The 14,765-nt window shown below is 39.3% G+C and overlaps 1 protein-coding gene across 11 annotated transcripts in view; it reads left to right on the forward strand.

The window, feature by feature from the left end:
- Positions 1–14,765, forward strand: part of FMNL2 (formin like 2) — a 316,728-nt gene that overhangs the window by 221,566 nt on the left and 80,397 nt on the right. For 10 of the 11 annotated variants that reach the window (XM_040475088.1, XM_040475093.1, XM_040475085.1 and 7 more), the window contains exons 5-6: positions 4,792–4,875; positions 7,901–8,053. In XM_040475088.1, the coding sequence (XP_040331022.1) occupies positions 4,792–4,875; positions 7,901–8,053 (237 nt within the window). Of the gene's footprint in view, positions 1–4,791; positions 4,876–7,900; positions 8,054–10,199; positions 10,614–14,765 lie in introns of those variants that run through there. The other variant, XM_040475092.1, reaches the window with a different exon arrangement.

Genomic DNA, 14,765 nt, shown 5'->3' on the forward strand with positions numbered 1-14,765 from the left:
CTGATCTCTCAAAGATTGAGACATTTTATTCTACAATATGAAAACATTCACATTCATTAATAATTATCAGTGTAATCTGAATATACTTTAAGGATTGGGGAGTTGTCAAGTTCGTGGTGGGGAATACAAGTGTTCCAGAATTTTTAGTTTTTGTTTAAACCTCATATTTTATAATGGACAACAAATCCTCTCAGTTGTTTTCCTTGAAATGATACGCTCACTTCATTCACTTTTGAGAAAATGTCTGCCAAATACCCAAGACAGAATAACTGTATTTGTTAGTCATTTTATGTTTCATGTAAAAAAATAAATAAATAAATAAAAAATAAAGAACAACAAAAAAACCCAACAGCAACTTGTTCAGTTGGTGTCTCAAAAAACTGCACAAGTGCTTTTCCTGGAGTCAGCCATGGCACTTGGGGAAAGTAGGGGAGAGAGGTTTATGTGGGCTTTCCATTTTGTTAGATAGAAAATTAAAAAGATACAAACTCATGGCACAAGCTTTAATAAAATCAGTATTTTTTTTTTTTATTGCTTCCTTAAGGACAGTTTAAAGTGAAGCTGACTTTTTTCTCTCCCAAGTGCTCTGGGTGAAGAACACTAAATAGGTGTATTTTCTGCCAGTCGCAGTTTTCTCCACCATTTATTTTGTACCATCAGTGTGGGTGTCAGCACTGTGGAAAGCAATTATTATCTTAATATTTTTGTGAAAACAGTTTTAACTTCCCAAACCCCTCAGAGGGTCTCAGGGACCCCTAGTGATGTGTGGGCTGTGACACTGTCTTGAAGAATAGATTTGGCAGCTGATGGTTTATCTGAGTGATGCTTACCTTCTTTCTCTTGCTGCTTGTGATTTTTTTGCATGATTTTTCCTCAACTGCAGTTTCCGCCATGTATTAGGAGCACCTCCAAAAGGAGACTGGCAAAGGGAATTCACCACTGTCCCTTATCTTGTGATCTTGGGTCTGCTTTGTTTAATCTTAGAAATTTGGAGCCAAAAAGGTCCCTTGAGACTTCACTTTCTAGATCAGAACAATGAGTTTCTAAAGTTGGCGGGGTTCAGGGGTGGGGTGAGGAGAGTGGAAGCAGAGAGAAACGAGCAACTCTGAAACAACTTGAACCTGTCTATGATAAAACAGTAACTGTTGACATCTGCACATAGATTCCTTCCTTGAGTAAGAGTTTTTTTCAGAGCTCTTTTTCCTTATCATGGTCTCTTCCAGCTCCTGAGCAGCTGATTTGGAATTTGCCTAATTCAAATTTACAACATACGGTAATTACACTGAATCTGTGGGGGTACTCAGTGATGCATGCTATCAGAGTCAGAAATAATTCTTGTTTCCAGAACCTATAATCATCCAATTTGAAACGGTGTGCATGTTGGCAACATGTAAAACAAAACAAAAAAACTATATAATATGCACAGAAGTGAAAAATGGAAATAATTTTTTAGAGGAACCCTAAATTTATGATATGTCATTGCAGGATCATGTATGTGAGTCTGCACAGTAGGGCTTCCATTTTTTTTATGCCTTTAAGTTAAAGATACTGCTTTGAAATTTGCCCAGTTTTCATCTTTACCCATTTTGTTTGTATACTGTTTCCTCTCAGAAGTTCACTCTCACCTCTGTTCTCTCCTCCACAGTATATCCCAAGTGTAGAGGGGCTAGGAATTGATAAGAGAGGGGAAAAAGTGAAGACTGTTTTATTTTTTTCCCCCTGTAAATGCATAGCCTTTTTGCTGAAATGACTTGGCTAACCTTGGATCGTTTGGCAAAGAGGATAAGGAGGTCAACCATGGTGGATTTAAAAAGTTTTTTTTTTTAATTATTATTAAGTTTATTTATTTTGAGAGAGAACGTGTATGTGTACATACAAGCAGGGGGAGGGGCAGAGACAAGGAGAGACAGAATCCCAAGCAGGTTCCACATCATCATCGCAGAACCTGATGCAGGGCTTGAACTCATGAACTGTGGGATCATGACCTGAGCCAAGATCAAGTTGGATGCTTAACCAACTGTGCCACCCAGGTCCCCCCACTGTGGTAGATTTTTATCTTACTCTTCCCTAAATCACCTAGGGGTGTCTGGGCCAGATCAAAGACCCAGGGAAGATCTCAGGGTTTAGAAAAAGAGATTAACCTCATGAAATTAAACCTCTCAGAGGCAGGAATTGTTACAATCTAGCTGACTTGTTAGGAACTGTGCAGTTTGTTCCTGCCTTTCACTGTGAAAATTGTTTTTAAGGCACTTATACTCAAAATCAGCAACTGGGGCTGGAGGCATCCATAATAGCATTGGATTCAAGAAAAAGAAGCTAGCTAAATAGTCTTTATCCCTGCATGAAAATGTGTTCATATTAGTACTTTGAGTCAAGAGAATTGTGGCTCCTGCCGGCGTGGCTCCCTCCCTCCCTCCCTCCCCCCCTCCCTCCCTCCCGCCCCCCCCCCCCCCCCCCCCCCCTCCCTCTATTTTATTAAAACATTTTCTTATCTGTGAGTCATTTGCCTCCCATTTAGTTTGTGGCTAAAATCCCTGAGTTGGAAGTGCTGGTGGTTAAGGCAGTGATAGGTCCACAGGGTGTCCTGGACCATCTCTGCTCTTTAGAGGCTATGTCTAGAAAATCAACCAGAAGGAACTACAATAGTTGTTGTTCTCATCTCCTACACTGGAGTGTTTTTATGAGCCACTGAGATAGAAAGTGTAGAATTGAGATTGCTCTGTATCATCTGGAGTGTATGGTGACTCTTCATTCTAAAATGAAGACCTCCGTGCCCAGCCCCTAGGATTCCTGCTGCATGCCTGCCATTGAGGGCCAGTTTCAATCACCCAGCCAGAGCTCACAGGCCAGGCCACTGGAGAGGCCTCGGAGAAGCTAAGAGGCTTGAGTTTCCAGAGCAGCTAGTCAGTGGATTTCCATAGTGACTGCCAGCCTTGCTTTAGTGTCCTACCATTTATAAAAAGAAAATTTATTTACTATTTCTAGGCTTCTAATTATTTGCACTTAAAAATGTACCGTGCCTCCTGAGATCTAGCTGTAAAGGGAGAATAATTAAAATAAATCAACAAAGTATCCAGAGGCAGAAGCCAGGAGACGCTGTATGTGGTGGTTTTGAAGCCTGATGGGTGGCCAGCTCTTTTAGTTTTTGTCAGCTCTTTTTTTTTTTTTTTAAACGTTTATTTATTTTTGAGACAGAGACAGAGCATGAACGGGGGCGGGGCAGAGAGAGAGGGAGACACAGAATCGGAAGCAGGCTCCAGGCTCTGAGCCATCAGCCCAGAGCCCGATGCGGGGCTCGAACTCACGGACCGCGAGATTGTGACCTGGCTGAAGTCGGATGCTTAACCAACTGAGCCACCCAAGCGCCCCTTGTCAGCTCTTAAGAGACCCAATGGGTGGTGTTCCTTTACTTTCCTCTCTAGGTATCCTTTTGATATTATTTGCTTATATGTGGCTGTGTTAGGTGCATACATTTTGTGATAGCCTGCCTGAGACACTTGGGGGAAAATACGAGATAAGCTGCCTGCTTTTCCTACCTTGCTGCCTCCGGGGGCTACCTGCAGACCTGAGTTTGCATCATGGAGATGAGAGGAATACAACAAAGAATGAGCTTGAGGATAAAGGAAAAAAGGCCCCAAACAGAATTTAAAAACAGGCATCCTGAGTCCATCAGATTTTTTTTTTTCTTCAGTCAAAACGAAGATTTTAAGGGATTTTTCATCCTTAACAATACACGTACGATTGTCGTCCTGTTGTTATAACAGCTTGCGAAACTAGCTTCTAGAGTAGCAATCGTGTCCAGAGCTGGTGGGCCTGTTTTTTGCTTGGTGTTTTTGGAGGAAGGAAACCAGTTTTGGAACACATGTGGGTGATGTACCTCAAGTCCCATTTCTGTGATAGTAGCAGACTTTTTTACTTACTTGTCAGTACCTAGTGAAGGCTTATTAATCAGGTATCATGCATTCTTTGAAGATGAATGCCCTGGAGGAAATCCGTGGTAGCAAGTGTTTATCCTCAGTGCCTGAAGGTTCTGTTTGACCAGTCTGCTTCATCTCTAGGAGTTATGGTGAAGTGCAAATAAAAATCAGTAAAAATTCTCACTGAACTGCATTCGAACCCACCATTTAAATGCAAGGTGATACTATTTAAAATGAATTAAAGAAAAACATGATCTGTCATGTCTTGGCTTTGATGATGGTATGTGGCGCCTGCAAGTTTTTAAGAGGTTTTAACATTCATGGAAAAAATTAAGCAAATAATTAACCCTATTGAATTTCCAGAAGCCCCTAAATGCTGGTTTCTCATTGGCTAGTTCAGTGTTTTCTGTGGCCTAGTGTGCCAAGAAGGACTTGAATGTGGATTTGGAATCATGCCTGAACTTCACTGCTTATGTCGTCACGTTCCTAGCTTGCCGCGTTCCCTGTGTAGTCTTGGCTCCTTTAACAAGCAGGCTGTGGGTCAGTTGTGGTAGAAAAAATACACTTAGCAGGTTCCTTTTTTAGAACACTTCCTACAGGTCACCTCAAGTCTCCTAAGCAGTAAAATGCAAGGGAGGCACATGTATACCTTTTGCCCCCTTTTCTTGCACGTTGAAATGCTGTGGTTTTTATATGTGGTTTTATATGTGGTTACCATGTTGAAAAGTACCTACTTCGTGTGATGGAGTCTAGGTCTGCCTCCGTTATTTCCTTGAAGTGAAAGTTTCTGGTGGAACAGTAACTGTGTTCACTGGGCTTTCTCATGGCAGAGCATGCGATGAACCTCTGTGATAATTGTTTTTATTTTTAACAGATGGGTCAGAGAGTTTCTGAATGAAGAAAACAGGGGTCTTGATGTTCTAGTGGAATATCTATCATTTGCGCAGTACGCGGTCACGTAAGTAAAACTTGGCTTTTGGCTTTTGAATTCCATGTGGTCACAGAAGATGCAAGAGAGTGGTAAAATTACATACCGCATTGAGGGGGAGAAATCCAGCAGCAGATGTGGTAAGGTTTAAGGAGGTTTGTTTCTACTCAAGTAGCTAAAAGCAAATCACGTAATTGTTATTAGAAATGCTTTCAAGGCAGAAGTAAAACGGGGGAATAAAAATCACCCTTGGAGGAGTCCTTATTTTTAAAAGAGGTAACTTTCTTCAGTGCTCAAGTTACATTACGTCCATATGGTAGAATACCCTAGCAGATACTGAAAGAGGTATGTGATATACTGTTGAGTGAATAACACATGACACAGAAGAGTGACTTTCTTTTTATTAGAAAACAAAACAAAAATATATACATTTGTACGTGCTAGCAAATGCAGAGAAAATAATTGCAGATGGGGATACCAAATCTAGTGGGACTGAGGGGAGGAGTAAACAGAGGCTTTGCTTTTTTACTTGATGGGTATATTTGTGTTGTTTTGACTTCGCCTTCCTAAGGTGAGGGAGGAGAAAATTGGGGCAGAGCAGGAAAAAAAAAATCAACGTATTTAACCTTGTTTTTTGTTAATTCATAAAATTTTCCCATTTGCGAGGCTTCTGGAAGGATTTACAACAGGAATGAGAAATGTACATTTGGATGAGACATTTTCTTCTCCACATTCCCTCCTTTAGTTAAAAAAAAGCAAAAAGATTGCAGTATCCACCGATAGACTCTCTCACACACACAGATTGAGGAAGTAATACTTAATAATTATATTTACAATTTGTTTGGAAGACATTTTGACTTGGGTGATAGTGTTTTCCCCTCTCTCCATGCTGCCTTTAAAAGCAGTAACTTGTTTTTTTTATATCGCATCATTCCAAAGAAGTCCTAAGACTGAACCAGCTGTTATCTTAGAACTCTCAGCACTTCCTTGAGAATGCATGAGGAGAAAGCTGTAATTACTCCTACCTAACGGATGCAGAAATGACAGTATTAACTGAGACTAGCTTAATCAGTTTCAGGTTTGATAATTCTGGTGTATGATGTGAAGTAGAGTAAGAGACACCGATGGACAAGTTCTTAGCTTTTTAAGAAGTTGTCCTCTGAGGTATAACCCCACTTTTTATAGCCTATTCTTCCAAAGGGGGTTTCTTGTCTATGTCCATCATGTCAAAAACTGCTAACCTCTTTTTCACTTTATATTCTGTGACAAACACGATAATACTACCCTGCTGCATTGTTTAAAATCTGAAGGAATGGTTATGGAATCGAGGAAAAGCTAAGAAATTTCAGTGGAAATTTCAATGTAAAAGGATGGCACGCTATGTATGAAATGTTTGCTGTGATTAACCCTTTACCTATATAACGATAGAGCCTGTGAACCAGTTTTCCCAAATGTACCCTCACTTAGGACCAGCAGAAAAAGGAGGTGCTACCACGAGGGGATCCTAGTTGTGGCATAAGATCAAACCCAGCAAAAGATCAGAACTCAGAGCTGTGGTTTCCTAATCTCATTTTTTTGGCGTTGCCTTTACATTCTCTGCTTGCTAGGTTTGGTTTTGCTTTTGCCTTGTTTAGATAAGTTTTATATAAATACATAACTTACGTTCTTTCTTGAAACTAATGGGCTGAAAAGTTCCTTACTGTTCCTTGGCTTGTGACAGTTTCCTAGCCCAGGTAATGTGAACCAACAGGTTCATGTTCCATCCCTAAATAGGATGCTTAACTAAGGTGTGTGTTTCCTAATTCTGCTCTGTAAGGGGGGTGGAAAGGGTGAGCTGAGAGGAGTGGGAAGCTATGGAACAGCTGACCAGTGACTTGGGGGTTGCAGAGTGACTTGGCGAGAGTAACAGTGACACGGGTGATCTTGGGGTGCCCCCCTCAGCTTACCTTCTCCAGTATCAGTTGTAGACTTCTATTTTTAGTTCTTAAGGATTTGATTACTCAATCCCACCTCTTTTCTGTTCAGCTCTGCTTCCTGCATCCAAAAGCGTGACAAAATGGCCAGATCCATTCACTAATGATACATCAGTGGCTCATCCGAGTTTGCAGATGACAATTCTGACGGAATTCTAACAGAATAACTTTATTTTGGCCATCGTACTTTTATAAAAAGTCAAACTTTTTGACAAAAAGTCCTACTGGTTTTTTCCGATATGTATTGTTACTGTCTCTTCTGCAATAGCCTCTCGAATCTTCCATGTGATATTAAGTATAGCTGCCTTCTGTTTATTCTCTGATCAGGTGTTGCCGGGTGGAACTATGGGTAGAAACACTTGATGAAGTATTTTGTCGAGAAAGGAGAGCTACTAACTTTGGGAGGAGAAAATGCATACAACACAAAGGCCTGGCTGTTTAAAAATTTTGTTCCTAAAATTATGCAAAAATGAGCAACTTAACTCTCCATTTATTCTAACATGGTTAACATGAGTAATAACCTCAAAAAATGTCAGAGAGAAACAACAGTCCTACTTTAAAGAGCACCACATTGGGAAGAGATTCCAAAATCAAAGCAAATCCATAACTTTGCGAGTAATGTATCACATATGGTTGGAAAAGTACACTTGCCAACACACTAGGAGAAAATGCTCAGTGAAAATTGATGGGTAGGAATAAATTAGTCTAAGCCTACATATTGACTTGTTAAAGCAAAATGAAGACAGCTGTAAGATCTTTCCTTCCCCTTCCCCCATAGCAGTGTTAGCAGTTGGTAAATTAGTAAGCCTTGTAGTAAAATACAGATAACACATTACTATTTATTTCTGCGCTGTTGTTCAACTATTTTTTTTGCCTTGCCCAGTATTTGTCATTTTGTATTCTGCAAGTGAACACTGAGTCCGTGAAAACTCTTTTATGTTTATTTTTCAGTTTTCTTTGTTTGCAAAGACTACCCAGTGTAAGGTGCAAATGTATACTAGGAAGGAGCATGTTTTGCACATCCCTGCATTTGTGTGACTGTGAACTTTTAAGGCTTCAGTGGCATTTCTCTTTTGTTTTAGTTTTGATTTTGAAAGCGTGGAAAGCACTGTGGAGAGCTCAGTGGACAAATCAAAGCCCTGGAGTAGGTCCATCGAGGATCTACACAGAGGAAGCAACCTGCCCTCCCCCGTGGGCAACAGTGTGTCCCGCTCAGGAAGGCATTCTGCACTGCGGTGAGTTCCTTTAATCAGGAGGGAGGCATTGTGATAGGATTTGCGGGGACAGCAGAGTTCCTGGCTTCTGGTGAGGATCCTGGGCTACAGATTGCTGTAACTTCTCACGCAACCCTTGGATTTCTATTGATGCAAAGGAAAGTTTCTTCAGGAGTTTATGGGAGCATCAGTGGGACAATATTCTGTAGCTTTAAATAGATTTCTGGGAACACCACACCTGCACTGAGCACAGAAAGTTCTGCCAAATGATGGGATGCAGTAGACTCCATCGGCAGCTTAAGTTTTCAAAACCAGGGAGATGCTGACTTTGTGATTTAGGCTGTGTGTTCTGGGTAGAGGCAGCACCTCTTGAGATTTGGGGTTCTCAAGAATTCCTTGTTGGCTCTTCATACTCTTCTCCCCTCCCTTCTTCCATTGGTAGCTCAGGTGTGTGCTCTCTGGGATGTGTTCTTAGTCCCAGGTGCACAATGCTGTAGTGATCCTTTTTATTAATGAAATGCCTTTAAGCAGTGCTTCTTTGGTTAGGTGTGCTCAGTTGTCAACCTTCTGTTTCCTCCTAAGAATTTGTTCTCTAGTCTTTGATGGTTGAAATACCACCATGCTAAGGAAGGATGGGTGCTGATCATCTCTACTGCTAACAGCTGGAATGTCACTGCGATTGATTATTCACTCATTTCCACATTCATTCACTGAAAAATATTTTTGAGCTTCTATAATTTGCCAGGCACTGTAGTTAGAGTTAAGGTACACGGATGGATAAATCAGAACCCTGTCTGTCAAGATGGAGATGACATCTAGTGCAAGTTCTTAAAGGTTGCTCTTTTGCAGAAGTTTAATAAAAAATTTTTATTAATAAATGCCTCATTCCCAAATGTTGCTTATTCTTTGCAGCTTGAAAAATTTATGTCACTTATTTCAGACTTGATCTGGCAAGTGGATGTTGTTCCTGTCCATGTTTAAGATCCCCATGGATATTGGGTCATTGGTGGTGGGGTCCCATGTGTCAAGTTGTAAATCAGTGAAAATGTGGCTTTCAGACTTTTTGTAACTGGTAGCCTTTTATTTAACTTTTGTCCCTTTGACTTAGGTTTTGGTCATAGAAAGTTAATATCTCAATAATAAAGTTCAGTTTTGCAGAAGGATTTGACGTTTGAATGAGATGCTTCCAATCAACCATTCAGATTTTCCACGTTTGAAGATGCCAAAAATAATAGTGGGTTTTGAATGGTTCAATAATAATGAAGAGCAGTGTTTCAGTTCGTCTCGTGGTATTTGCAATAGGCCAAGAGCTATATAACTTGCTAGTCTACGTCAACTTTACATGTGGACAAGGCTGATTTTGAAGTTGAAGAAAGGCCAGTCATGCCTGAGGAATTCCCTAATGACCTTGGTACCGGAATGGAAATTCTTACCATTAGTGTAGATATAATTATATGTAAGGAATTTAATTGACAAAAGTACATTTTAATTCACTTTTTTATCATTTCCTACTTGGAATGTATCATATATTGGCTAGGTACCACCTTCACAGGATTCATTTTTCTGATTAATAATTCATTATGCCTAATTTTGAATTATTAAAGACTGTTCATTGAGAACACATTGTTTCTAGAAGAGTGGAAGAATCAGGAAAATATGGGAATATTTTAGGTATAAGGAGAATGGTAGTCCTGGACCCTGGAAGGCATTGTTTGACAGTTGGCTCAAGGTAGATCCTGTTAGAATTCATTTTAAATTGGAAAAAAATTGACCAAAAGTATAGATAGACATGATGGAAATGCTGTTCTGGGAAAGTCAGCAAGTATATGACATGGATGGTTGGCAGATGTGCTAGAAGACGACCAATAAAGAAACCAATATCACATTCTTCTGTCTTGTGTTTGAACAGTTTCAAACTGAGGAACGGAACATTTGGATTTCCTTTGACTCTTCCTTCGCGGGTTCTAGTAACTCCAGAAAATCAAGGTGGCAGTAACTTTTATGCTGCTTATTGTCCTGAAGCTTAGACTTTTTTTTTTTTTAACGTTTATTTTTATTTTAGACTTTTGTTTTTGAACAATGTATATCAATGATACTCTTGTGGTTCATGGATTTGTGCCTGGATTCTAATTCTGTATTTGGTCATTTGATAGCATCTGTGACTTAAAAAACAGAACAAAACAAAACAAAAGAGCAATCAGAAGTACAGGCATATGGTACATGTTGCTTTTCATATACCCAAAGATTGTTTACATTTTTTTTCTTTTCCTCCTCCTCCTCCTTCTCTCCCCTTTCTTTCTCTGCTCCCCACACTTCCTTCACTTTTTGGCTTTCTTTTCGTTGCCCTTCTTTTTCATTCTTCCATCTCATTTCTGATTGTCTTCTCGTCCTCTGCTTTGTCCTTTCTCATCCTCCTGTCTCCTCTCCCTCCGGTTCCATTCATGTCTTACACCACCACCAGATTGGTTTCTCTGCCTGAGTATCTTCAGTTCAAATGCCACCAGAGCTGCTCCTCTCCCTGTTGCCTCTGGAGCAGCTTCAGTTTACACACTGATGATGAGGCTTCAAACCGGAAAATCTCGTAAGTCACGGGTGGACACGACACCCATGAGAGCTCGTAGCGCATGGTGGCAGGGTATTGCGACCGATCCCCAGGTTATAATATGATAACCTCATGGCTTACTACCATCACCCTGTGCTGGAACAAAGTCCACTGCTTTTTAAACTTTGGTGCACTCTGTTAGCATATTATGATTCCTCAATTTAAGAATCTGACCCTTTAAGGTATATTGTGTTAATGTTACAGGTTTTTTGAAAAGAGTAGAAGGATATGAGTTCATGTACTGTAGCTTATTCTGGTAGCTTTGTTTGATAAGAGTGTCTTCTGTATCCAAATGCAGATTTTAGTTCCCTCATCTTAATCTCCAGATAAGAACATTGATTGAATAGAAATCTGACCCTATATCACTTGGCAAAAGGGTTCAACTTGGAAGGTTCAACTTGGAAGAAGAAAGGGGATTTCACAAAATTGACAACATTTTATACATGGGGCTTGATGAAAGAAAAAAGGAAAAACACTGTTTTTACACAAAATTTTAATGTTGATGGACACTCTCCTCTTTGTATTCAGTTTTTAACTATTTAAAATGGAAGATTAAAAATTTTAGGATATGACATTCACCTTGAGTTATATTAACTGTTAGGTTTTATCTTCTCAATTTGTCAACTTGGCCAGTGGTAAAAACATTGATATTGATGTGGTGGAAACCTGGGATTGTAAGCTTAGGGCCTAGTTTTCCTTCAGTTAAGATTTCTGTTAATGTGTCCATAGGTCTGGCTAAATTAAATGATGCTATATATGCACATGAGTACATGTTTGATTTTTGAAGACAAAGGTTGTATTAATTCAGATGTAAGAGAAAGTCATTTTTAATTTTTAAGAACAGTTACTTAGTGTCATTAGACTAAATAAGCAGTGACATAGTAAATAGCTGTTTGGATTACTTTTTTAATGTTTATTTTTGAGAGAGACAGACAGCATGAGCAGGGAAAGGGCAGAGAGAGAGAGGGAGAAACAGAATCCGAAGCAGGCTCCAGGCTCTGAGCTGTCAGCCCAGAGCCTGACGCGGGGCTCAAACTCACAAACTGTGAGATCATGACTTGAGCCAAAGTTAGACACTTAACTGACTGAGCCACCCAGGCGCCCCTCTGTTTTGAGTTTTAAAAGAAATGGGTAGAATTCTAAGAGCTTGGAAGAAGGGGCCAGATTTTAACTGGGACTTTGGGTGATGGCCAGAGTTGATCTTCAGGGCGAGGAGAGTGCTTCAGGTAGAAGTAAAGTGAAGAGGCCTGAGATGAGCAAAAGTGTATATCTGAGATCCGGCATGTTTGGGAAAGAGGGAAGAACCTGTCCTTTGTGATGGAGGTAGAGGGCTATTTAATGGAGACATTGGGTCATAGACAAACAAAGCTGGAAAGGGTTTGTTAGCAACTGCCTTGTAGGTAACCCCGACTGACCCTTCCCATTGTGGTAAGGGAACCAAGATCCACATTTCCTCTAAGATGTTAACTTCCATAAGTATTTCTTCCTAAGATCCCCCAGAACAAATTTCACATTTTTTCCTGAGATTATTATCAAAAGGAATGACATTTCCTGAGTAGTCATCAACTGAGTATTTACCATCTATTATCCTCAGTGGATTTACATGAAGAGCCGAAGAGTTCAAATTTAGATCGTTGTTGATAAACACTTTAGCACAGTTACCCCATTCCTGGCAGTGTTTTCCATGTCAGTAATTTTTAAAAATATTTAACAATAGGCACAAAGGTAATAGATGACATTGATAGGATTTTTATTGGGGGGAAAAACATATTGAGTGTCTACCGTGTGCCAGGCACTGTTCTAAGGCCCTTCAGTGATTTACTGTTCACCATGGCTTTATGGGATAGTGATGACTCTTATCCCTGCAAAGAAGCTGAGGTCTCTAGTGGTTAAGCAACTTTCCTGAGATCAAACAGTGAGTATAGGAGGCGGGATGTGAAGTGAGCTGGCCTGACTCCAACTTTTAAACCATGTTATCCTGCCTATTTATTCACAGGATGATTTTTTTCTCCCTCAGTAAATAGTCTCTGTTATATCAGGGTGTCCACCTGTCTTTATGTCAGTTGTACCCTGCAGGAAGGGCTTTTGCTGATCCTTCTCAGAAAATGTGCCTTTTTCTACTTCGTACAAAGATGCCAGAGGAGCTACTGGAGACCCTCATCAATATGCTGTCAACATAAATGATCAGTATAGCTTAGCTATTACAAACAAGTTACATAGAAACATGAAAAAGTAACTTCTAAACAAAGGACAAGAGTCAGACAAAAAGTTCTGCATTTATATGATTTCATTTTCGCCTACGTGCAGATGGGAAGGCATTGAAAAAGAGTTTATCAAATGAAAATAGAGACTGTTTTTCACCAAAGGCGAGATTATGAGTAGGCTTTTTTCAGATTTTTGTTTGTACGATGTTTTAGAACTGATGTAAAATACATGTAGTATATACCTATGAATCAGACGCCACCTAACAAAGAACCTTGAATTTTGGAGTTTGGGTTTTATCTGGTAGGCAGCAGAATGGGAAGACACATGAGGTAGTTGAACTTTTTGAGCGCGTAGGGTCTGGTGAATGCACTGGGTGTTGATTGGAGGAACAGATGGCTGATGCTTGGACCTCTAAAGGAGGTACCTGAGAACTTAGAACATAGAGCAAAGGCCAAGTATGAAGATGTTCCAGAATTGACTTGGTGGTCAAAGTGGTAAAGAGAAAATTTTGTGTATGATTGATTAGAAGAGAAATAGAATCATTAGTAGAAACAGCAAAGTTGGAATCTGGAAGAGATCTCATATGTGGTTATTTGAACACTTTTTGTTGATGAGGCACTGAGCTAAGACCTTATTGTCCAAGGAGTTGCCTAGTTCCTGCAGACCTATTTCCACGCATGGACCAATGGCCCATGTAGTTGATTCGTCTTTGTTGCAGTAAATACTTGTGTCCACAGCAGTATTCCTGATGTTATTTAAATATATGGGAACACCAACTCTGTACCAGTTTGCGTGAAAAGTAAGAGGTGTTCTGGAAGAAGCTTTGAAGCTCTTACACGTTCTTTTATTTCAATAGTAGAGCTTTACCTTCAATTTTAATTGTTGGGGGAAGAAAATCATGTAACCTCTTAAACCATTATAGTATTAGATTTAAAAAAAAAGATCTCTTAATTGTATAATTAGAAGCTAAAGCAGTTTTTACCTTGATTCAGAACAAGAACAGTGTTCTGTTCATTTTCTAGTTTATATAAATTAGGGATGTAATTTCTAAAATGATGGTTATTCTCTTTTCTCTTTCCTCTTCTGCCCTCAAGTTACACAAAATCAACTCAGATTTTTTTATAGTATTTTATAGTCTTCATTATTGAGAGTTGTAATCTGTGTTTTGTTCTAAAAGTAGTTCTTCTCCTTGACTGCATTTATTAAAACTTTCCATATGGAAAGATACTGGAAAATCTAATCTATTTCCATAGAGTCCAACTTAAAGGGGGGAAAATTACAAATAAAAATAGGTTAAAAAAAAATGTTCTCAAAGCCTGAGTTCTCTCTGTTCATCAGATAGTGGATACTGTTTGAAATTTTCATTAACACTGAATTTAGAAGGAGAGAAAGAGAGGAAAGTAAAGAATAAAAGTAAAAGGGTAAGATAAAAAAAGGCAAAAAAGAAAGAGTAAAGGAGGAGGTGAAAAAAAATGAGATGTTCGTTAAAGGCAATACTCGAATGTTATTTCTGAGGGAAGAGAAATGTTCAAGATACTCCTTAACCTGATAGACTTTTGTTCTGAAGATCTAAGGTTCCAGAATGCATTATCTATATAACTATCTATAAAATACTTTCTAAATTTTCAGACTTTATAAAAATAATCTGCAACTACAGACTTCCAATTTTACTTTTCAGCACAATTTGTAAGAGAAACAACTGAAGGTGTTGGGTTACTGTGTTTCAGGTTTTTGTATTGCTTTGTTTATTTGAAGTTGTAAATAAAGAAAAACATACTTGGATTAAGAATGTACATTTCAGCTTTTCAGCTAGGAGCTGATATTAATGGCCCTGCTAGTGAAATTGATGGTAGCTCTGTAGCTTGTGGTGCACCATACAAGCAGAGTTGTCAAGTGTTTTCCACTATGAGAAACATTTATCTCACT

The sequence above is a fragment of the Herpailurus yagouaroundi genome, unplaced genomic scaffold (assembly GCF_014898765.1).
Source record: "Herpailurus yagouaroundi ecotype Mexico unplaced genomic scaffold, PumYag 140, whole genome shotgun sequence".
NCBI classification, from domain to species: domain Eukaryota; kingdom Metazoa; phylum Chordata; class Mammalia; order Carnivora; family Felidae; genus Herpailurus; species Herpailurus yagouaroundi.